The 22,640-nt window shown below is 46.8% G+C and overlaps 1 protein-coding gene across 5 annotated transcripts in view; it reads left to right on the top strand.

Annotated features, from left to right (window-relative positions):
• MGRN1 (mahogunin ring finger 1) overlaps positions 1-22,640 on the top strand; it is a 54,378-nt gene that overhangs the window by 24,461 nt on the left and 7,277 nt on the right. For all 5 annotated transcript variants that reach the window (XR_012662582.1, XR_012662581.1, XM_075106076.1 and 2 more), the window contains exons 5-11: positions 4,916-5,033; positions 8,962-9,028; positions 10,958-11,010; positions 13,184-13,231; positions 17,491-17,559; positions 19,818-19,977; positions 21,795-21,904. Coding sequence is in view for 3 of the 5 variants with exons in the window: in XM_075106076.1 (XP_074962177.1) it covers positions 4,916-5,033; positions 8,962-9,028; positions 10,958-11,010; positions 13,184-13,231; positions 17,491-17,559; positions 19,818-19,977; positions 21,795-21,904 (625 nt within the window). In the remaining 2 variants the exon portion in view is untranslated. The remainder of the gene's footprint in view (positions 1-4,915; positions 5,034-8,961; positions 9,029-10,957; positions 11,011-13,183; positions 13,232-17,490; positions 17,560-19,817; positions 19,978-21,794; positions 21,905-22,640) is intronic.

The raw sequence follows: 22,640 nt of genomic DNA on the forward strand, positions 1-22,640 counted from the left end.
GTTCAACTTCCCTCTTCCCTAAAAGCTGGCCTGTGAGATCCTGGCCCAAAATGAAAGGGAAGTGTGCAGGTGGGGGAGATAGGGGAGCCAGTGTGCTTACTCCACATCAACTCCTGGGCCCTTTGAACACCAACAGAACATGACTGGCTCCTTTCTCATCACCTGTAAGAGGACATAGAGTCTACCAAGCAGTCACAGCCTGCAGCACTGGCAGAATTAGTTCCTGAGTATCTTCTAAAGCTCTCATGTAACTCTGCCTTCAGTAACTTTGCCATGCAATGTGCATAGCTGTTACTGAAGAAATAGGATTCTTATTTTGTCCACAGGCTCTTCAAAGCATAGACTGTCTCTCAGTTGCTTGTCTCTGAGGAATGGGGTCTGGACAGTGCTCTGCATAACTGAGGCAAGCTGACTGGGATCTCCACTTCATGCTTCTTGGTCAGGGGTTGCCAGCATGCTTGGGGTAACAGGAACCATTTTTTGACTGTCTGAGGCAGCCCCATTGCCAGACAGCATGAGGAACCCAATGCTGAAGAATTCTGTACAAGTTGGGACTGGCGCCCTGCTGAGAACTTCCCCAGGTGCTGATCAGGGATGAGCAAGAGGGGGAAACACCCCCATACATTCATGTTGTGTCTCCAGTGAGCATGTAGCAACAGAAGTTTAACTCTGCTTAGCCAGAGGTTCATGAACAGTAGCATGGCACTAGTGGCTTGGGAGATACTTAAGGTCTACAGGTGCCTGGTAGTAAGCCTGGACTGTGTACAAGGAGAAGCCTGCGTGAGCCACAGGCTGAGTTTCTCTGTGCAGGCAGCAAGTGCTTCTCAGCTGATGGTGGAGGAGTGAGACAGGAATAATTTTAGTTTGTTTCCTGTTCTCTCAAAAATCATTGTGATGTAGGCACAGGCCTTCTCATCTGCTGGTTCTCTGATACACAGCTGGTTTTGGGGGGTGGAAGGGTTTGACATGGGGGAGGAAGGAGTCAGTGCAGCGTATAAGCTTTGCTCTGTGGGAGTAAAGGTGTGTCAGAGCTTACAGGAGGAGATGGGCTGCATGAGTCCTGAGGACAGAGCTGGGGGCTGCTCCTGAAGTCAGCAGCGTGGTGCCTTGCATTTCTGGTGATTCTTGTGCTGTCAGGGGTGCCTGAACAAAGAAACACATTTAAAAAAATGTGACTGGGGATTTCTGTTTGGTTCTGACCTAATAGGACAGACCCCACTTCCCCATCATCCTGAGCTGCCAGTGACTGCAAGGTGGTTTTGTTAGACCTCCTGTCTGGGTGGAGACTTGGCCCAGTGCAGAAATAGCAGCCCAAACGTACAGATTTCAGCTTTTATGCAGGGAGAGGCACTACGTTGCTTCTCTGCTATCCTTTATTCTTGAGCATGTATCACAATACATGCTCTTGATACATTCTCTCTTGATATCTTCATACATGCTCTCTTCTTCTGTAACACATCTCCACAGCTCTACAGAGCTTCTCCACTATTGTTTACTGTAAGCCCACAGCAGCATAGGCAGGGAATAGAAGACTTATGAATACAGCAGATGCCAACTAGAAGGGCTGGGGATGGGTAGAGATCACTTAGACACTAATATGCAGGTTACTTTCTTTGTAACGGCTTGCCAAGTTGTCCTCCTATGCAGCACGAGGAGTGTGTGCTTGTGCAGTAGATCCTGTGCATCACCTTAGAAAGATGATCAACCTCTGTAACAATCTGGTATCGCCAACACCTCCAGGGAATTCACCAGGCTCTTGGCCCACTGGTGCTCGGCAGCCTTGGCACTGGCTGCTGACTGAAGGTCTCCAGCATTGTCTGGTGTTCAGATCCAAGTTTGACATGCGTTTTGGCAAGGGGCCTAGGCAGTCATACAGTCTGAGGCACAAAGTTCACTTGGGGAAACCTCCTTGATATTTTTGTCATACCCTTCAGATCAGAAAATCTACGTACCTGGTTTATTTCTTTTCTCATGGGCGGTGAGAGCAGCAGGTCTATGCGAGTATTGTTCTACACTATCCTCCTTGGAACAGCATTACTTGTTTTACTGTTGTAGACTGGTTTGGGCTTCTGGTGCTGTATGTGCAGGTCCTCTGGCTTTCCTGGCACTCATCATCAGTGTGTTTACACCCCTTTCCCAGTGCTGCCATGGTGCATGTCGTCCAGGCAGACTGACCTCTGTTTTCTCCTCTGCACTTTTTCCAGTAGGTTCTAAGGTGACTTGCTGTCACCTTAGATAAGTCACTCTTCCATCCCCTGCTTTCCCAGCTGTAGAGGGAGAATTGTGCCTCTCTGCAGAGCTGGGGAGCTTTGAGAGTGCCACAAAAGGAACTAGATACAGGCTTGCTCTATTCAGTGTGCTTGACAACTCAGTAAATAAAATTTCACTCAATTGCTCGCTCTGTAATTCACACATAAAAGACCTGTCATTCTGATCTCTCCCACACTGTGCTTTAAATGCAAAGGAGGGAGTGAGGCCTTCTAGAAAAGCAGCACAATTTCAGCGCAGTTCAGAATGGTCTTTGAGGGTAAGGTATTTTCATAAATAACATAATGCACTTGCCTCAGCAGGGAGAGCGGAGTGCATGTGGTAAACCTGGCCTTTGCCACGGCCTTCCAGAATTTAATGTGGATCTTGTGGCACTTGATAAGCCTCCTGGATCCTCAGAGGGTACAGGAACTACACTAGCTTCCCAGAGAAAGGCAGCAGTTCATGCCAGTGGGGAGCCTGGTTTTTCCTCCTTGGGTTTGAAAGGAATTAGTAAATATTCATCATCTTCTGGTATCCAGGTTCTTATACCTTCAGCTGCAAAAGGCACCCTAATCATCATGCTTTAAGACTCTGTGTTCCAGTGCTGGCTGGCCTGAGCCCTGGAGGGCAGCCCACTGTCTCTGGGGGCTCTTGAGTGTAAAGTTGCTGCAGCATTGCTTAAAGCTGAGTTTTAAGGTTCAGGCATGTCCTCTCTAATCACCTCTGTCCTCCAGCCCAGTCTTCATATCTTGGGTGTGATGCTCAGTTCTGCAGTTTTTGGTTGACTCTGCACCTTGGGATTTTCCCACCATTTTTGCTTCAAACCCTCTGGAAGTGAGCTGTCCAGCCCTCTTGCTCCTTGCTTACAGAAACGAGAAAGCATTACCTCAGATGTAGAAAAGCTTCGTACTGCCATCCCCTTCTGGTGTGCTGCGCTCCTCCACAAAGTGTAGTTAGGCTGAAGGATCTTGGAGCTTTCCAACCTGTGCTTGTGTAACTGGTGATTTTTAAGTTGCATCTGTGTTTCAGAACAGCTGAATATCCTCAAAAGTACAGAATCCCATTTTTCAAGCTAGGAGTCTCTCTTCTTTGCCCCTGTGTACACTTTAACTGCTCTGCTTGACAAGGCTCCGTACTGAATCGGCCACATCAAATGCCTCGATCTCTTCTGGTGTTGTCTCCTTTGCAGGATGGGCAGTAGTACTGCCCATGTTATTCTTTGAGAAATGGAGTCAGCAAAATCTGAGGAACTGGTTGTCAGGACATCCTGTGTGATATCCCAAGCTGAATTAAGGGAGGAACTCAGCCTAGAGTTCTTGGTGCTAATGTGACACCTGTCCCTGGAGCCTGTCTCTGGGCTGTCTGGTCGATCAAGAACAGTGGCAATCAAGTTTGAACAAGGCTTCAAGCTTGTAGTTGTTCAGTGCGCAGTGGCTGGAGGCCAGCACTCTTGCAGTCTCACCGTGGGAAGCTCTGCTTAGGAAGTGATGGTTAGTGTGCAAAGAGATAACATTCCATTACTGTGATTGGCGGTTGAAGCCTTTCTTGTAGAGATGGAGCTAGACCTGTCATGTCACTGTGCTGGGGGATGTTGTTTCTGCGGTGTAAGCCTCTTGGGCAAGGGATCTCTCAATTTCTGTCCTGTTTGTCAACATGCTCTGAACATATGGTTGGTAGCTCGACAACAAAGGCTTTGGTGGTAAAAATAGCTTCAGGTGTTCCCACCCTGCTTTGCAGTTCGCTGCCTCCTCTCCTGTGCCAGAATTGGCATAGCGAGAGGCTGTGCACATCCAGCTCAGAAATCACCCTCCAGAAAAAAAGTGAGAACTTCTTGAGCCTGTTTTTTCACTGAAGCCCACTGTGAGTCACACCATCCATAGTGACAGTCAGTGAGCAGTGAAAACGTCTCTTGGGGCAGACAGCGCTGGGTGGGCTCTGGGTGCGGAAGATGGTGGATGGTAGCTGTGGTTCCATTCCAGAGATGTTCATCCCAGCCTGGCAGTGCTGGGCCTCGAGACAGTGGAAGAATTGTTATTTTTCTCTAGGTGGCTGGCTGGTGTTGAGGACTGGTTGCTGTCTCTCTGGCGGTGTTGTGCTTTCCCAGAAGTGTTGCAGGGCTTACCATGAGGAACAGAGGATTGAATTGGAATGGCTCTTGCTTACCAGGATGATAGCGAGCCAAGTAGCTTTCTCACTGCGGAGCTGTCCTGTGGAGGCACAGGAGAGCCTTCACTGCTGTGTTGGGTTGTGCGTTGCCGCTGTTAGGTCATTGCTCGTTCTTCCTGGGTTTCCTGCAGAAAATAAGACTGTGTGCTGGGTTGAAAGCCAGTGTTGCCTAGGCCAGGCCCTTGATTTAGTGAGCTGGCCTTTGCCAGGCTGCCACACCCCACTGTACTCCTGATACCCATTGTCTCCAGGCAGGTCAGTATGGATCCAATCAGACCTTGCCTGTCTGCGCTGCTTTCCCTTCCCTTTGTTCACCTTCTTGCTTTGACCTTTCCCTTCCCTTTTTGTATGCCCACTAAATGGCTGCCAGCCCCTGCCAGCTCTGCCTCTTAGAGCTGCCACTTGTGCTTCCTGAAAGGCGGACAGGTGTGAATGAATGAGAGCCTAGCAGAGGGCAATAATTTGTTACAGCAAGTTTTATTTTTCCCCCTTTCTTCAGATACAGCACAAAGAATCCCGCTCTGCAGTCAGAGACAGTTCATTACAAGAGAGGGGTAAGCCAGCAATTCTCCCTGCCTTCCTTCAAGATTGATTTCTCAGACTGGAAGGATGATGAGGTAAGTCTCTTCTCAGTGTTCCCTTCTTTTCACAACCCTGTTGTCCCAGAAGCACTGGACTCCATTTAGTACCGTGAAGTTATGGCTGGAAGACACCCTCTTCCAGCTGCTGTGGCACGTTTTGTGGGAAGGAGATGAATGGGGCCCTGGGAGGAGCAGGCATGAACACTGTATGGGAACTTGACAGGTAGATCAGGCAAACAGGGAAGAAACCCAAAGAAGCAATTTTTGAAGTCACTGATCAGCTGGCATCCCAACATCTGGTGCAGGAGGGAGACTGCAGAGATTGGCACTGGAGCTCTTCCTGGAGGAACCTGCCACTCCTCCAGAGCTTCTGGGAACAAATATCTGTTTTGGTGGGTTGTTTGGTTTTTTTTGGCTGGTCCTCTAGAATAGTGGTCTCCAAAGTGAGGTGCATGCAAGACAATTCATTGATGTGCGGGAAGAACTTCAACAGTGCATATATATAATCTTATAAATAATAAGTGTACATGTATTGGGAGTACGTGCTCAAAACTTTTTACTAATAGGTTGAAGAGTCAAAATAGTTTGGAGACCACTGCTCTAGAAGAGCCCTGTCCTGTTTAAGGGCCACATCCTGCATTATTAATTGTAGCAGCACAGTGTTGTGGGGGGATACTCTCCCTTTTGGGGCAGATTCACACTGGTGCATTAATGCTGAATAAGGGAATGCCTTCCTCCTTTTAGTTTAACCCGTAACTGCAAACAATGAGGGCTTGGTTTTAATTAAGCTCTGTTGCTTTTACTACATAGCAAGATCCATGGAGTCCTATTAATTTTGGTATCTTCACAAAATTCCAACCCAGGCAGTAACTCTTTGCTTCTTGAGCCTCTGAGCTTTGGCCCAAGGGCTTCCCCCTGCATGTGACACAGGGCAGGGAGGCCTTGGTCTTTCCCCTGCTTTCTGCGGAATTGCTGTAAGAGATTTCTGAAAGAGGAGTCGGTCTGTAGCTATTGCTAATATATTTGTTCCTGTGGACCCCTCTCCCAGGTCAACACTGATACGTTGTTCATTTCCTAACCCTGTATAAGAGTACTGTGTGTGTGAACCCTGGTAGATAACTCTACCTCTTTAAAAAAAAAAAAAAAAAGAAAGGAAAAAGTACTCTTTTGTATATTTTAAAAAGATTGACTAGCTATTGTCTTGAAGTTACAGTTACAACTATAATCAGTCCTGGGCCTTAACAAATGCCATGGCGGTTACCAAGAGCCTGCAGAGTCTGGTCTCCTGATGTCTTGGCTTCTCTGCCAATATATGATTTCACAAGTTCAGCCTACAAAAGCCTGGAAGAGCTGCTTTTCAATCCCTTCTGTCATCTGAGAGCACTGGAAAGTAGGAGCTCAGATCCCTTTCTTCTTAAAGAATTGAGAAGCTTAATTTTCACTTTTGTTCCTGCCAGTAAGAAACAAAACTCGAGTATTGAAGTCATGTCCCTTTGACAGCTTAAAGGGAGAGATGCTGCTGAAAAGTAAACTTTTGGCTTCCTTGGCTAGAGGGATTCTGCTGCATCCTCTGTCTCCGCTTTTTTCATTGGTGTTACTGGGAGCTCTCATTGTGGAGAAAATGAGGAACAAGCACTGTGATTTGGAAGAGTTTCTTCTCCCATTTCAGCTCTGTGTACATATCAGTCCTTGTCCTCTCAAGTCCAGTAAGGCACATACGGCTAAATCTTCTTAACTGGCACTGAAATGCAGCACTCTAATCTGAGACAGCTGGCAGAGTATTATCACTCAGCTGTGTACAACTGCATGCTTCAGATTGCTTTCCAGCTTTATTGGTGTTGTCCAAAAAACCCAGTTTTACTTAATATTTTTGCTTAGTGTAATACTCTCATATGATGTAGTTCCTGGCTGGCCAACAGAAGGGAAAATAATGTTATGTTGGGTTGTTATGTGGAAAGCTTTATAGGAGTTTACTTTGTCTTCATAATATACTGGTTTGCTTGCAAGTTATAGTGTATGGCTTGTGTTGAGTCAGTAGTTTTCAGGTCCCTAAAAATGAATGTGAAACGGACCCTTAAGGAGGCCTTTTGTCTGAGAATGCAAAAGTCTATATCATAAAGCAACCACAATTCTATAATGTGACTTTCCCTTCAAATGGAGAAACAGTAACTCTTGTACAGTAATAAATCAGAGCAGGAAGCAAAGTAAAACCATAAACTTCTTTCAGCAATTTTAATCAATTGTCCTCAATGAATTTTCCCTCTGTGGCATGCCATAATGGTTCAAAAATGCAAGCTGGGAAATAGTGGCTCAATGAGTCTCTTCTATAATGAATACTGAGAGGTTAAATGAGATTTTTGTTTGCTCTGTTACTCTGCTGTTTTGGAAAAAGAATAGATTCTGGTAGTTGAAAGGACGAATAAAATATAAAACCATCATATAGAGGATGAAAATCAATATCCCTCAGGTTTGAAGACTAGCTAGGTCAAATCGTAAGGTCTTCTAGCACATGCTTTATGTTTGAAATCAGTATTCACATTTGAATGGATGTGCGTGTGCATGCACAGCTTTGTTGTGCAGCTAAGAGTTGCTTCTAGAAAGTACCGCAGAAGCTGAGTTGGCCCCAAAGGCATGCAACCTGCATGAGGAATGTACAGGTATGGACAGAAGAGCAGCAGACTTGCAATTCCTTCTTCTTCCCACCCCTTCTGTGGAAAGTTGGTGAACTGTTGCAGTTCCAAAGCACGTGCCTGCAGCTCTTGGCAGAGTTGCAGCCTTGTGGCTAACGGGCTACGGCACACTTGGCTGGTGGCTGCCAGGGTATATCATCTCCCTGTGTACAGTTATCATTCGTCCCAGAATGAACATCTAGGTTGTAATTCGTTTGAGGAGGAACCATTTTCAGCTATGTTGTGGCTCATGGTGAGGGTGTCCTCCAGTCTGGGTGTTTTGGGTTGCCATTTGACCCAATGCCAATGACTATCTTGATAGTTTAGCTTTTGAGGGACTGGCTGGAGAAAATCATGCTGCAAATGACGTTGGGGCTTTGGGTAAGGGGGGGAAGTCCCGGAGCATTACCTGAACAGTGTTGCGGCACTTCAAACTGAGTCTCAGTTTTCACTGGAAAACTGAAAATAGACTACCTGGAGCCCCATGGTGAAATGACATCTTTTCCTCTCTTGGCAAGAGATGAGACAGAAAAACCCAAGTCAGTAATTAAGAAAAAACACCAGAAATCTAGTATTTGAGCTGCTTCCATTCCTGGCATAGGACAGTGTTTGTAAGGTTGCGTTTTTCTTGTGTTTGTAAGACGACATGGAGCTTTTGAAGTGCTTTAATGAAGTGCAGGGCAAAGGAAGAAATTGAGTCTATTTTCCTTGCACTCAAGTGAGATCTTAAATTTTCAGTCTCGCCAATTTAGGTCAAGGACCTGAATTTCATAACATGCCAAGAGATGAAAATCAGTCTGGCGTTTCCTTAAAGTGTATTGTGTGAGCTTGAAGTTTTACAGATTTTTCTCTATGTCTTCAAGAACTTCATACAAGAGCCAGGGTTTCTTTTGTGGTGCAGGGAGCATAATGCACACTGCTGTGCTATAACCAGTATATCCTACCATATGCAAGCAAAACTTTCCCACTGCAAATCACTCAGGAGACTTTTAGGATATATGAATTAGTGAGAATTAAATACCATATAAAATTCAAATGGAGATCCTTTGCTTTGCTAGCCATGACTGGTGTTTAGTGCCATGTCAGTGTATATATGGTGTAGTTACTCTGGTTGACTCTCTTTGAAAGTTGGTGCCTGAATTTTAAATCCTGCTCTGTTGTGTCTTTTTGAGACCAGGGACTGGGGGCCTGTCAGAAGGAGCCTTCATTCCTCTGATGTTAACACTATCTCAGATGTTGTCTTCAGGCAGGTCTGGTATGAATTGTCTAAACTCATCCGTGTTTCTTCCCCTCAGCTTAACTTTGACTTGGATCGTGGTGTGTTCCCTGTTGTCATCCGAGCAGTGGTGGATGAAGGTGATGGTAAGCATGGTGGTGTGCTCCCTTGGTCATCTTCTGGTTCTCTTTGAGGTTATGTGACTCCTTCAGGGCAGGCCTCCTTCTGCAATGATGAAACATTTTACTTGTAGCAAAGGCTTGGCAAGCCTTTCCAGAATGAAAATGTTTCAGGAGTGCACCTTAACTTCCGTGTAGTAAAAGGGCCCAGCTAACCATGGGTTCTTACATAAAAACATGCTTTTAAAAAAAAGCCTCTATTTTTTACAGGGAAAATGGCCAGCTATTTAGTGTTGGAATAGTGTTTAAGAGAACTCCTGGCTCTGCCATCAATGCCAGGCAAAAATTAGAGCAAATTACTTCCCTTCTCTTTGGGTTTTGCATTTGCAGTTTGTAAGGCAAGGAGGGAGTTGGTCTTTTTCCCCTCTTTGAGGGGTAAGTTGTCTTCATAAAAGCTGTAGCTCACTGTAAGGTGTGCCTTCCCTAGGAATGGTCAGAGAAAAAGAAATGGCTTTAAAATGCTCGGGCCACTGTTCAACCAAATACAGCTTCATTCAGCAGTTCAAATTGCCCTGTTTTTTTCTGGAGGGTGCTGAATGGTTACAATAAAAGAGCATAACCTTTGATGAGAATAATATTGTTGATTATTTTTAAAACATGGTGCCATTTTGGAGAGGGAAGTCTCACTTTGCACAGTATTTTCCTTAGGGCATGTGGTTTTGGACTCCGTGTGTTTGCACTCATTCTGACTATCAGCAATGAAAAGGGCAAAAGGAAGTGATATTTTCTCTAAAATTGGGGGCTGTTGTAGTCAGCAGGACCAGCATTTCACTTCTGTGTTTTGTAACATTTTGTACAAAATTTAAGAAAAATTAGAAGGGAAAAATAATCCATTGTTGATTGAATTGTTTAGTGCAGTCACTCGCTCAGTTTCTTATGTTGTAGATGTGAAAGTGCCCAGAAACTCATTGCATTATTTTACAGTCCTCCAAGCAGAGGGAAATAGAACTGGATGAACCAATTTGAAGTGTGACTAACAAAGCGCAGTGCAACATAAAGGAAATTACTTCTAAAGTGCATCTATTTTTAGTGATTTCAGGCACTGTTAGTAAAATTGACATATATGTATGTTTCTTGACCATAAATATAAACCACCTTCCTCTGTTTATGGAGCTTTTGGCAAGGTATTTGTACTTTCTAATATTGGGCATGCCTAGAAGGACCAAAAATAGAACAGGAGGCAGTATGGGAAGCATATGTTTATGCAAGTACCATGCCCAGCCTTAGCCAATAGTGTACTGTCATCTATTTTAATAACCTGGAAAGGCAATTGCTGAGGGAGCCATGAATGCTGTACAGAAACCTCTGACAGCCCCTTCTCAATGCTATTGGGTTAAGAGGGAAGCCTTGAGTTTGGAAGAGGGAAGATGTGATGCTTGTCTTTGGAGAAAAAAATCAGAGAACTGCACAGGGATGTTTCAGTGTCCAAAATTGGTATGAGCAATAAATGTTTTATAAGCATGTTGGATTAGAATGAAATAAAGTCATAAGTACCAGGGCTGGAAGTGCTGCCAACTGCTGTTAAACCAGATGGATTTACTAATCTCTGTGATAAATTCAGGTAATTAAAAACAGAAATTTGAGGGGAGAGCAGAATCCCATTCAGCTCTTTGTTTTACTTTCCCTTTCCAACCTCTGAAAATGAAGTGGGATAAATTAAGACATGCCTGTGTAGGGCCCACCACAGAGCCCAGCAGGGTTTTGTTCTTGCTCTGCAGGAGTGTGAGACAAACCAACCTGATGACAAGACAGGAAAAGTTTCACATTACAAAAGGAGTTGAAAATACAACAGGTGGTGGTTTAGAAATTGTAAAAGGACTGAAATTCAGCTCGTGGTAGTTTCATGCTTGTGCTGTTTTCAACGTTTAACCAGGACTGTTCTTTTTCTTTTTGCAGTGGTGGTTGAGGTGACAGGTCATGCCCATGTTCTTCTGGCTGCATTTGAAAAGGTAAACAAGTGGGTGTTTTTGTTGCTGGGGTGTTTTTTTTCTCCCCCTCCTGACCCTGTCCTTGTATATGCAAACATTTCCATGGCTTATGTATTTATATAACACTTAGCACAGTGGATTCCTGGCCTGTGACTGGGGTTCCCAAGTGCTGTTGTAGTACAAATAATTGCTTGCAGTAGCTCCTGTGCAGCCTGTAATTATCATTTGTACCTGAGCTGGTCACTCAGCTAATTCTAGCTGGTGTTTCCTGTGTAGGGAGAGGGTGTGTCTCAGTGGCTGTGATGTTTGAGGTATTGACCATGGCTGCTACTGTGCAGTTTTCCTGGACCTTGTGATCTCTTTGCAGAACTGGATTTGCTGTGTCCAGACCCTACCGCACCATTGTTTGGCCTTAGTTTACATGTAGCACCAAGCCCTTTTAAAGAATTAGAATATATCCTGCATAAAGACTTTAAGCGCCACTACTTTTTGGTGGCACGTTTGATGTAGTTGACCGCTGCCTACATGGTAAGGCTAAGCCAAGCTTGTACGCACAAGCCTTGATAACAAAATCTCTTCCCATGATAACTGGACCCTGAAAACAGTTGCACGATCCATGACTGCACCATGTTGCATCTGGTTGTGGTAATACTGCAGGCACATATCCTGGGCAAGGGATACTTGTAGTGACATGTTGAGATGCTAAGATGAGGCAAGAGATGCTGGAGCGGAGCTGGGCATGTAGAGGAGAGCAGCACAATGCTGTGCTCTTAGAAATTCCACTTCTAGGCTGGCACGTGGACTGACTTTTGTTTCTCAATCTGCTTGGTTCCTGCTGTATCCCTGAGCAAGTTGACAGGTCTTATTCTGTTCCTCCTAAGTGGATAATGTGGATGGTGACAAGCTGAGTCAGAAGGTATAGGAAGCACAGTCAGTCCTAAGGAAGCCTTGTGGCTGGAAGATGCTCCAAGTGTTCTAGGTTGCTTTTTTGCTGGACTTAATATGTGAAGAAAATGAGTTTCCCTGTGTTAGCCAGGCTGCTCTGAGCACTGGCTCTGTAGGTAGTCCTACTCCTGAAGTTAGAGATCTGTCAGAAATGAGATGGGCAGCTGCAGCACCCCTGGGACTAGGGCAGGGATGTTATTCTTCTAGTTTCCTCTTCCAGCTGATCTGGAAAAACAAAACACACTGGAATCCCTTAGTTGTCCAGCAGCACTTGGGAGAGGACAGTGTGGGCAGTGGGTCCTTGGGGAAGGCTGTAGTGTTTGGAGTTCCGCTGTAGATGGAAACTCCCTAGCCTTGAAAAATGAGTGATCAGTAATTTCTGAGGAGAGAAAAATAGATGAGACCACCAGCTTCCTGCATGTTACAGCCTGATTTTAAAGTATTCCATGCATGTTTGCCTTCCTCATCTGCGAGATTCACATGTGCTGCCCTGGCTATTGTTTTCATAGCTTTTTGGTTGTAACTAGGTTCAGATTAGGCTTTGGATCTGATAATGCTAGTGTGATTTTTGCTTATGAAGGATTGTGTCTAGTTGCTGTTTTCCAAGTATCCAAACATAATGCTGTTCCAGTAAGCCCACTCTCTATGGTCAGGAGTAGAGATACAAACTTGCTTGGACCTGGATTTGTCCCAGCTTCCTATTCTAGCATCCCATGGCCAGCACTTGATAATAGTACCTTATAGAAAGTAGGAAAATGAACATGCATGGGTGGTGTATTAGCATGAGGGCAGAAGTGAAGCTTTGGAAATTTCTGTCTCATGAGATTGGAAAGTGGCTTGAACTGCTTCAGTTTTGGAATGAGGATTTCAAGGATTATAGGTAAATTCCACATACTGTGCAGAACTACTGAGCTCACTGGATGCACAAGGGTGATGGCAAAATCCCCCTTAATGTTCAGGGAGCTGAACGAGGTATGCAGCAAACCTAGGAACCAACTAAAGCTGGTCAGGCCATTCCATCAATGCTGGATTATGTCCTGTGTCCAGGTCTGAGCTGAAGGATTGAAAGTGCTTCCCTTCTTTTTCTAGTCTGTGTGCACTGTGAGAGGGACATGCTGTCTGGTGGGGCCACCCTCCCCCTGCTACCTAAAGGTAGCAGACACCAGCTCTGATCATGAGTCTGTTTTACTCTTAATTTATACACTTCAGCTATTTAATACATTTTATTTTTTCCCTCCCCCCCCGGTAGCACGTTGATGGCAGTTTTTCTGTGAAGCCATTAAAACAGAAGCAGATCGTAAGTACCTGTTTCCCGTCTACTGCTTGATTAAACACATTTGCTGGTGTCCCACAGGTGCCCAGCTGTATCCAGTGGGAAGCTTCAGTGTTAGTTCACTGAGAGCCTGAGATTTCACCTTGTTAGCTCTTATATCACAAACAAAGGGAGCTTGCTGCTGGCAACCCTTAATGTTGGGTGGGTTGTTGCACAGCCAGATGTGTGTTGGGGGAACAAATACGGCAGTGTGGACCTGGCAGAACAACAGTGCAGGTCTCTGTGCTTCTCTGGGAGGCAGGAACTATGTATAGATCTAGTCTTACCTATACGTTCCTGCCTTGCTGGCACTTGACATTTGAATACAAAACTGGCAGAGCCCCTAGACATACCACAGGTACTGATGCTTCCATGTCTGTATTAGGTGCAAGTAAATTAGGTTTGCATAAGTAAGCTTAAGTGCTGTATGGGTTAAGTAGCATGAAGTACATCTGTTCATTGACGCTGCCTGATCTCCTTAGGTTCTGTGTTCTGTGGTGTGGAAGGATGGATTTCTTTGCAGGCTACCCATTTCCTACCTGGAGGCTGAAAACTATTAGCTTTCCACATGTGTTTGTGTTAAGATATTAGGGGATCGTCTTCTCCCTGCACAAGCTTCCTTGTTGTGCCCATGGTATCTTTGAAGCAGTTACAGGGACTGACACCTTTTGGCTCATCTTGCCTGTCCCCTGTGAGTATCCTAGGACTTGAGCAGTCACAGAAATGGTCTTGCTTTGAAGCTGTTGTTTATGTGCCAGACTCCACACATTAAACAGGGAAGGGAAGAAGGGAGACTGGCAAAAAGGGAAACACTGAGGATCTGTAGCCCTTTTTTAGCCCATCCTGGTGTGGTGTGATGCACAGAAGCTGTGCGCTGCCTTATCAAGATTGAAATTGCATCCAGTCTTGCATGGAGAGAAATGCATAAGCAACTGTAAACTTCTAAGATTGCCAAGAATTTCAGCTTCTGAAAGGAAATCTGGTAGTAATCCTGCTGCAAGGATCAGCTTGAAATGTCTTGGAGAAAAAGATAAGATTTTGGTGGTCGATCCCTTTACCTTTAGGTGTGTGCTGTGTTTCTGCTTTAAATGTCTTTGACTTCAGCTGCTTGTGATTGATGGCTAGGGTTTTCTGGCCTGAATTAAAAAGCCTTTTACTGCCAAGGAGGTCATTAAGTGCCTTGATTAGACACTTTTTGCTCTAAGATGTCCCCAAGTCAGAAAAGAGCCACTGAGCAGTACCAATTAATCATATATCAAAACTGCATTCGTTAATTCACTGTATGCCTCACCAGTGATGTGCAGAGACTCACAGCCTGTTCTTCAGAGTTGCTTATGCCCAGTAGGCAGCAGTATTAGCCCTCACTGCCAGAGCTTTATCTTGGTGCTAGTGGTGAGTTACTTGCTGGTCCAGCCTGACATCTATTCTGAACCCTGTGTGTCCCAGACTGACCTGTGCTCCCTTCCTTTCCTTAGCGCTTAACTTGGCTGTGTTGCAGCATGATCTCCTGGTTAGTTGGTTGATCTGGGACCCACAAGTATTTTTAATAGAGACAGCCAGAGTCTGTTCCGGAAAGGAGTCTATAGAGCATGCAAAGGCAGGTTTGTAGTGGGAACATCCAAAAGAGCCATGTGTCTGAAGGGAGAGCTTGTGCGCTGTGCTGGAAGAGGCTACCTGAGCACTGAGGGAGCAGAGCAGTGTGATGCCAACAGTGCCTCTTTCTTGCATATTCTTTGGATCAGAGAAGAGCATTCATGGGCTGATGAAAAGCCACTCATTTATCTTGCCTTGTGGGTTTGGGACGGGGGGATTAATTTTTTTTTCTTTTTAAAAACAGTGCTTACGTGGCTGTGAGCTTTCTGAGTTGGTGTTTGGTTACTGTGCACACTAATGCAGTGTGTACCATTCTCCATTTAGCACTCCGGACTCCCCAAATGGAGGGCTGTCTTGCTGGAAGTGCTCTCTAGGGAAGTTCACACCCTACCACAGTACGGTAGCTGACTTCTGCAGTGAAACACCGTGTGCTTGTCTGTCTTTACTGGCAGAGCGTGTGACCTTCCCACTCAGTTGGTTGTGGGTACTTTTTTTTTTATTGGCAGTTTGTAAAATGTGATGCTTATATGCTCTTTCTCATGGCTTTTAAAATAGAAGGAAGCCTTGCTAGGAGAACACACAGTACCACTGAAACGGAGGTAGCATCTGCATCCATAAGAGCACAGAGTAGAGGTATAGAGTATACATCTGTGATATAGCATTGCACATTCTTCCCCTTCACTGCTTTTCTTTTGCCGCCTCCTCCTTGCCACTGCCAGGATTCACAGATACCTTTTGTGTGCAACAATCTCTAAAGCTGTTTGGGAGCAGGAAGCAGCAGCTAACGAGCTGAACTGCTTTGTCCTCTCAGCTGAGATCAGTTATAATGTATGTACCGACCTGTTTAGAGAAATTCAGCATGGATGAATGCAAACAGATGGATCAGATGGACTTCGCCATTGGCTCCTGTGTGCATCAGCTGAGGCTGTATATAGCAACAGAAGCCTTTGGAAGGATGACGTGGTGCAGGATGGGTTGGTGAAGCATGAAGATGGACTGCATTGTGTATGATCATCTACACCTTATTTTCTCCTACTCCTTTAAAACCTGGAGATCTGCTCACCCTTTCCTAGTGGGACATGAGCTTCTCAGGAGTTTTAGAGGCAAGCAGTTAAAATGAATGCATACTTCTGCAGAGGGTTTGGTCTCTTTGCTTTGAGCTGACCACTTCTGCACTCACTGTTGCATCAGTCCTCCATCATGGTCCTCCAAGGAGTCAGGATGCTGTAATAAGACTGTCTTTGAAATGTCAAGTTACAAAAGGACATCTCCCACAGAATTGTTCCCAAACTTCCTGGGTGAGTTGTGAGCCGCTGCAGAGGATTTTGCTCAGCAGTCCAACAGCTGACCTCATTGCCATGAAATGCAAGCCTAGAACAGATTGTCTGGAAGCTGCATGCTGAGTTAAACGGGGAGACTCTGGAATTAGTTTGCTAAATCTGCTGCGTCCCAGCTCAGAGCATTTCTAAACTGGCAAACAGGCTGGATATAACTAGCTCCTGCCCCCATCTTGGCATGTGATGTCTTCTGCAGCACTGAAATCCCATGGCAAAGCCACTGCTTTTCTGAGCACCTGGCTGGACAAAAGGAGAGGAGAGAGGCCAATTACACATGGAAATGCCAAAAGCCGTGGATTGACAAGCAGTTGAAGCACTGGGTTCCTCATTGGCTCAGCTTCACTGCATGGTGTCAACTGGACAGTTACTGAAGATGGCAAGAAAGCGTCTCTTTCCCCTATTTGCAAGATGTGTCAATCTGATAACCTTGCAACCCCTTCACCATTTTACCTGTTGCAGGGTTTTATGTAGAGGAACATGCCCTGCTCTGGGGAAGCTTCTGTGTCCCAAATCTCGGGGGACGAGTATCTTTGTGCATCCTTGTAGAGTCCACTCCTCACAGCTGTAGGAGTCTCATGCTGAACTTCCTGGATAAGCTAGGGAACAGGGGAGAACACCTCACAGTGCAGAGGGGGCTTGCCTTGCTGGGACTTAAACTCTCAGCCTTTCTTGCCTCAGTGCTTTAATTCAGCTGCTCAGCAGAGTTTGCAGGCAGCTACCAGTGTTTGCATGAAGGCATGGCTCCGAGGAGTTTGTCCTAGGTTTGGGGCTGTGAGCAACTTCCCCTGTGCCTAGAGTGCTTTCTGCCACCACACACCCCAATTTAGAGATGCCACCAAGGGCCTGGAGGTGATAGTAAACAACACGGCACTAATGTCCCTCAAGTGTTTCACATGCTAAGGGAGATGGTTTGTCTGTCTTCAGTAGCTTGACCTCATGCTCCCAGGTGATGAACAGAAATGTGCTGCCATTGATGTGCCAGTAACATGTACATGTTTCCTCTTGATCTCTGAGACAAGCAGAGTACTTGTTTTTTAGATGATTTTGATAATGAGAAAAGTTGTCAGTTGGGCTCCCTGCTCAGACCAAATGGGATGGGCACCAGTTTTTGAGCAAGGAGATACTTATTCTCCCAGCTATCCTTTGCAGTATTTCTGTGTTGTGTTTGTTTTGTTTTGTTTTTTTAATGTGGCTGTAGGGGAGCTGGCTGCCATGGGTGTAACATGGGCATTTTGACACAGGGAGGGAGGAGAGATGATCACAAAGCATCAATGACAGAGCAGCTGACACTCCAACTGTTGTCTTCTTCCCTAGGTTGACCGGGTGAGCTATCTGCTTCAGGAGATCTATGGCATTGAGAACAAAAACAACCAAGAGACCAAGGTAAAGGTGCTTGGGAGGCTTCTGTTCCCCGAGCTGTGGGTTTCCAGCCTGCACCTTCTGCTTTTGAGCTTAACTATGGGGCTTGGCAGGGCCATGTGGAGTTGCTTCCCAGAATGACTGTCAAGTCTGTGTGCAGGCACTGAAGAAGCCCAGGGATGGCGGGTTCTCACTGTTGTAAGGCCCAAACAATCAGTGGAGTTGTGCTGAGATAATTTTAGATAGCATGAGGCTCTTGAGGATATTCCCGGAGGCAGGAATTACTGGGAGAGAAGGGTATCAGTGTCCCATGGGGCAGAACACTGATCATTAGGGCTTGTAGAGACAGTGGGCCAGTGTGAGCTGCAACTCTTGGTGCCCTGAGGCTGCTGGCCAGTCTAGGTCCTTCCCAGTCTGCACTGCCAAAGAGTATATACATATTTTTTCTCTTTGGTTCTAAGTGAGCATTGCCTCCCAGGCTCCTCTGAAATCTTCCCTCTGGTGCCGACACCGTCTCACTGCCTCTCTACAGTCAAGGAAGTGGTGCCCACTGTGTCTGTGCTTTTCTCCTGTGCCTCCTTCATTGTTTCTTGTTTGTTGGGGGCAGAGGTTTGATATTTCTTAATGGGGGGATTGCATGTTCCCATAGCATTGCAGGGAACTGAGCTCACTAGGGCTTGCCAGTGTCCAGAGAGCAGACTGCATCCCCCAGCAAGAGGGATGCTTGCTTTAGCCTTCTGTAGAGCTGCCCTTTGCTGCCACCTGGGCTGCAGAGGGTACCAAGTGCTGGCCTCAGGATCAGACTACTCTGGTGTGGGTAGTGTGTGATTTGCAAACAGAGGAGTAGCCAAAAAGCAAGACAAGCAGGATTTCCTCTCCAAGCAATGTAGTGTCCTGCCTAAAGCATCCTGTGATCTCTGTCTGCCTGTGCCAACAGGTAGCTCCTAAAGAGGCAGGAGGGAGAAATCTTATCAAAGATTTTTCTTGCACAGGATCTCTAAGAGGATTGAAATCTTCTGTTTGGGTCCTCCAGGGTCTTGTGATGGTTCTCTTGATCCAGCAATCACATATTTGTGACCCATCAGACAAGTGGTGCAGGGCCATTTTTGTTCTTCCTAGTATACTTAGTAAACTGAATGAATGGGAATGCAAAAATGCCCTCCCTACCTCCCAAAATAGATGAGGAGTGTGTGTGATGGGGCAGACAGGCTTGCAGCCTTTTGCTGACATAGTAAGCAGGCTGGGTGTGGATGTGGCAGCAGCAGATGCTGTATATTGCAGTTTACACCAAGATTGCCCATGGTCTGGCATGTGTTAGCCCTGGTGACCAAAGTGGCCTTGTGAAGTGGGAACAGGCAAAGGTGGAGGGTGGCTCATGTTGGGTTATCAGTTTGGTGGGCTCTGGCATAACTTCTATGGCATTGGTGAGGAGACTATGGGCTTCTTGGGTGTCAGGGAAGAGAGTTCTTGTGGTTGGAGAGTGGGTTTCTCCTCCCAGCAACAGCTTGCTTGGTGGCTCTAATCCAATTTGTGGTGCTCTGAGTGACAGAAAGTCTAGTGTGATGCATGTTCATGTTAAATGGGTTCACACTGACCTTTTTACCAGGGTAGCTGTGAGCAGGTGTGCATCCCAGGCTGGTTCTCCTGCAGCTGCATCAAAGCTTATGCCAGCACAGGAGGCTGGTAAAGATGATGTGGCAGGAGAACCACTCACTCCATCACTTCTTCAGAGGGACTGTCGAAACTGGGATAGACATGGCTGAAATGCCTCCTTCTGTCCAGCCCAAGGACAGCCTGACCTGCTGCCTGCCACAGGCAGGAAGCAGCTTTTGGGGCTGCTCTCCCTCCGTGGACACAGGGCAGAAAGGCTGGACTGCCAAAGAGCCTGCTTCCCTGCTGACCCTGGGAGCCACGAGGCCAGCAGGCAGGAGCTTGTTCTTGGTCCCCCTCAGCTGAGGGGATCCCTGCCCCAAAGGGGCTCCCCTCTGCACACAGCCTAGCTCTGGAGAGGGACAGCTATGCTGTGAATTCACAGTACAGTGCTGTGGTCTCTGGCCTTCAGTGAGCTCAGAACAGAGCCCTGAGAGGAAGGAGTGTCCATAGCAGGGGCTGTGTGGGCTGGAGCTTGCTGTCCTTGAGAAACCCCCACTGAGAGCTGCAGAAAGAGGATGTCAGCTCTCTCATAGACTTTTGGGTGGGAAATTTCCCCAGGCTCCAGACTCTCTTGGCAGTTTGACTTGGTTCTTTCCATTCACATGCCAATGTCTTGCCTCTCATTGCAGCCTTCAGATGACGAGAACAGCGACAACAGTAATGAGTGTGTGGTTTGCCTGTCAGACCTCCGTGACACCCTCATTCTGCCCTGCAGACACCTCTGTCTGTGCAATTCCTGTGCTGACACCCTGCGCTACCAGGCCAACAACTGCCCCATCTGCAGGCTGCGTGAGTATGTGCCCAGGAAACAAGGGCATCTTTGTTCCTCCTGGGCTTCTGTTAAGTCAGTGCAGGCTGTGAGAGGGAAGAAGTATTTTATATACCCCACCCCAAGGCTCAGCATCAAACATGTGGCTGCTCTCACTGGCATCTGGAGATTCCTGGCACCTAAAATAACTGTCCTCAAACAGGCAAGGATGAGAGCACATGAGAGAGTGACCCTTTGTCCAGAGCCTCCCTGGCCACTTGCCCTCTCCCTGGGGTGGATCTGAAGGTGCAGGTGCTCTGAGCCACGCCATGTAGGCAGTTCTTGTGTTTTGGTGAAGAAGATGGAAAATCCCCCAAAGGATGGGATGTAGAATCTTTATTCTGAGAGTATCTCAATAAGAGAGCAGCCAGCCTCACCGGAGGACTATCCAATTTGCATGATTCCCCCCCCCCCAACAACCTTACCTTGACTTCACTAGGGAGTCAGAGATGAGATAACATTCAGATTGGAATACTTTGCTTTGCCAGAAGAGTTAGGAGGGTCTGCTTAACTCCTGGGTTGCTCAGCTCCCAAAAGATGGAAAAAATGAAATACATGTTCTGACACTCAGGCAGCACTTGCTGAATTCCATCGTCTTTTCTCAAAAGCACAGAGGCATAGGAGTCTCTTGAGAAAATGCCTGTGTTTTTGTTGGAATAGACAGATCATGTGTGGTACCCTGTGCTTGGTCTCTGAGGTATTTGGTGGTTTCTAATTGATACTTCTCAGGAAAAGGGAAAAAGAGCCTAAGACAGATGTTTGGCCTCAGAAATTAAGTCTATAAACAGTTCAAACTTGGCAAAGATGCAGTAACCAAAAGTAAGATTTTATCAGAGGAAGTGCCAGACAGCTTTGACTATAAGTAGCACAACTTAAAGCACAGGAACAGCACTACCTCATCTGCATGCTGCAGCAGAGTACTTGTTTGGAAGGTGCCCCCATGTCAGACTTTCTGGGAACCTGCTTCTGGGGAGTGCAGAGGCAGTGAGGATAGATCTGTACCTCTGTCCTCTGGCTCTAGACTGATCTTGCAAGCAGCTGGGTGCAACAAGAAATGCCTGGGTTTTTCCTTACGTACAAGCAAGTTCTTACAGCTGCATCAGAACAGTTGTCTGGCTCATTCATATGTGCTCTTGGCACGGAAGAACTAACAATATTAAAGATCTGCAGATAGAAAATGGGGCTGTGGGCAAAGACTGGAGATCAAAGCTGTTGTGGTGGGAGGAGTAAGGGATCACTGTGCTGGAGACAGGAGTTCACCCACTAACCCTCTGGCTGGGTTTGCAGCTGTTGCAGAGCCTGTCACCACCATGGTGCTGGCCAGTGAGTGAGCAGATGATGGCAGGAGCAGTGCTTCCAGTGCCAGCTGGACCCCAGGGCTGAGACTTGTGGGGTTGGAATTAACCCAAAGTGGTTTTGCGTGAAGCCCCCCACCATTCTGTAGCTTGCAGTGTGCTGCCCGAGGCTAAGCTTATGTTTTTCTTACTGTATTGTATGGTATTAGGCCTGAATCACTTTGTACATGACTGTACTGGGGCAAGCAGCACCTGTTCTCTGCAAGGGCTACATGTACCCAGACTTTTCAGGCCAGCAGATCCCTTCCCAATATAGACTGATCAGCTAGAAGTTAGACCCTAGCGCTTGGCTTTGGTGTGCTCCGTGGTCCTGCTCCCCCTGCACACAGGGAGCTTCCCTGTGCCGACTGCCTGTCTGCGGTGAGCTGAGTAGCTCCAGCACACATCTGGCATGGCCTGGTCCTGTTTGGCCACACGGTCACCTGCCTGCTGTTCTCTCCTAGCCTTCCGTGCCCTGCTGCAGATCCGGGCTGTGAGGAAGAAGCCGGGGGCTCTGTCGCCGGTGTCATTCAGCCCTGTCTTGGCACAGAGTGTTGACCATGACGAGCACTCTGTAAGTACCTCGCAACCCTGTGTACAAAGCCTGGGCGCTGGTCTCAGCCTGAGCAGGCAGCTTGCATGTGCATGAGTTGCTCAGCCTGATGGCTTGTGTCCCTGGGACCTCAGGAGGTGCACTCAAGCCTTGGAGCGGGGTCTTCCTGAACAGTGCAGCCTCTCTTGTCAACCTTGCTAGACAGCCAGGATCTTTCCTCTCAAGGATTAGTAATACAATTGGTTTTAGCCAAATGCTCTCTGTCTTTTGGAGGTAACAAATCCACAGAAACCTAAGTCTGAGAGAGTTTCTCAGGGCCTGTCCCAGCAGACTCTGGGCATGACAGGGTGGGAGCTGGGAAAATGGGGGGGTGTTACAGTTTGACTTGCACACACATCTGTGTGGCAGCATGCTCTAATGAAATGCCCCTGGCATCGGGGTTCCTAGCACGGTAGCAGAAAGGCCTCTTTGTGCCGGTCTCCCTGAGGGATCGGGATCTCGGCATGCAGCTGAGGGAGTGTGAGATGGAAAGTGTGTGGTGCTGGTGGCCTTGCAGCCCGGTCACATGTCCCTTTGTGGTGAGGGCAGAAGCTCATTGCCTGAGCAGTGCTGTTGCACAGCTGGCTCTGGCGAGACACATGAGATCAGAGTGAGGGGAAGGAGATCTGAATATAAATTATCTTACAGATTTTCAGGAGAATAGAAAGACATTGTCACAGGAAGAAGCCTGGTTTTATCTGTCTGTCCTCTGCAGCAT

The sequence above is a fragment of the Phalacrocorax aristotelis genome, chromosome 10 (genome assembly GCF_949628215.1).
Source record: "Phalacrocorax aristotelis chromosome 10, bGulAri2.1, whole genome shotgun sequence".
Taxonomy (NCBI): Eukaryota; Metazoa; Chordata; class Aves; order Suliformes; family Phalacrocoracidae; genus Phalacrocorax; species Phalacrocorax aristotelis.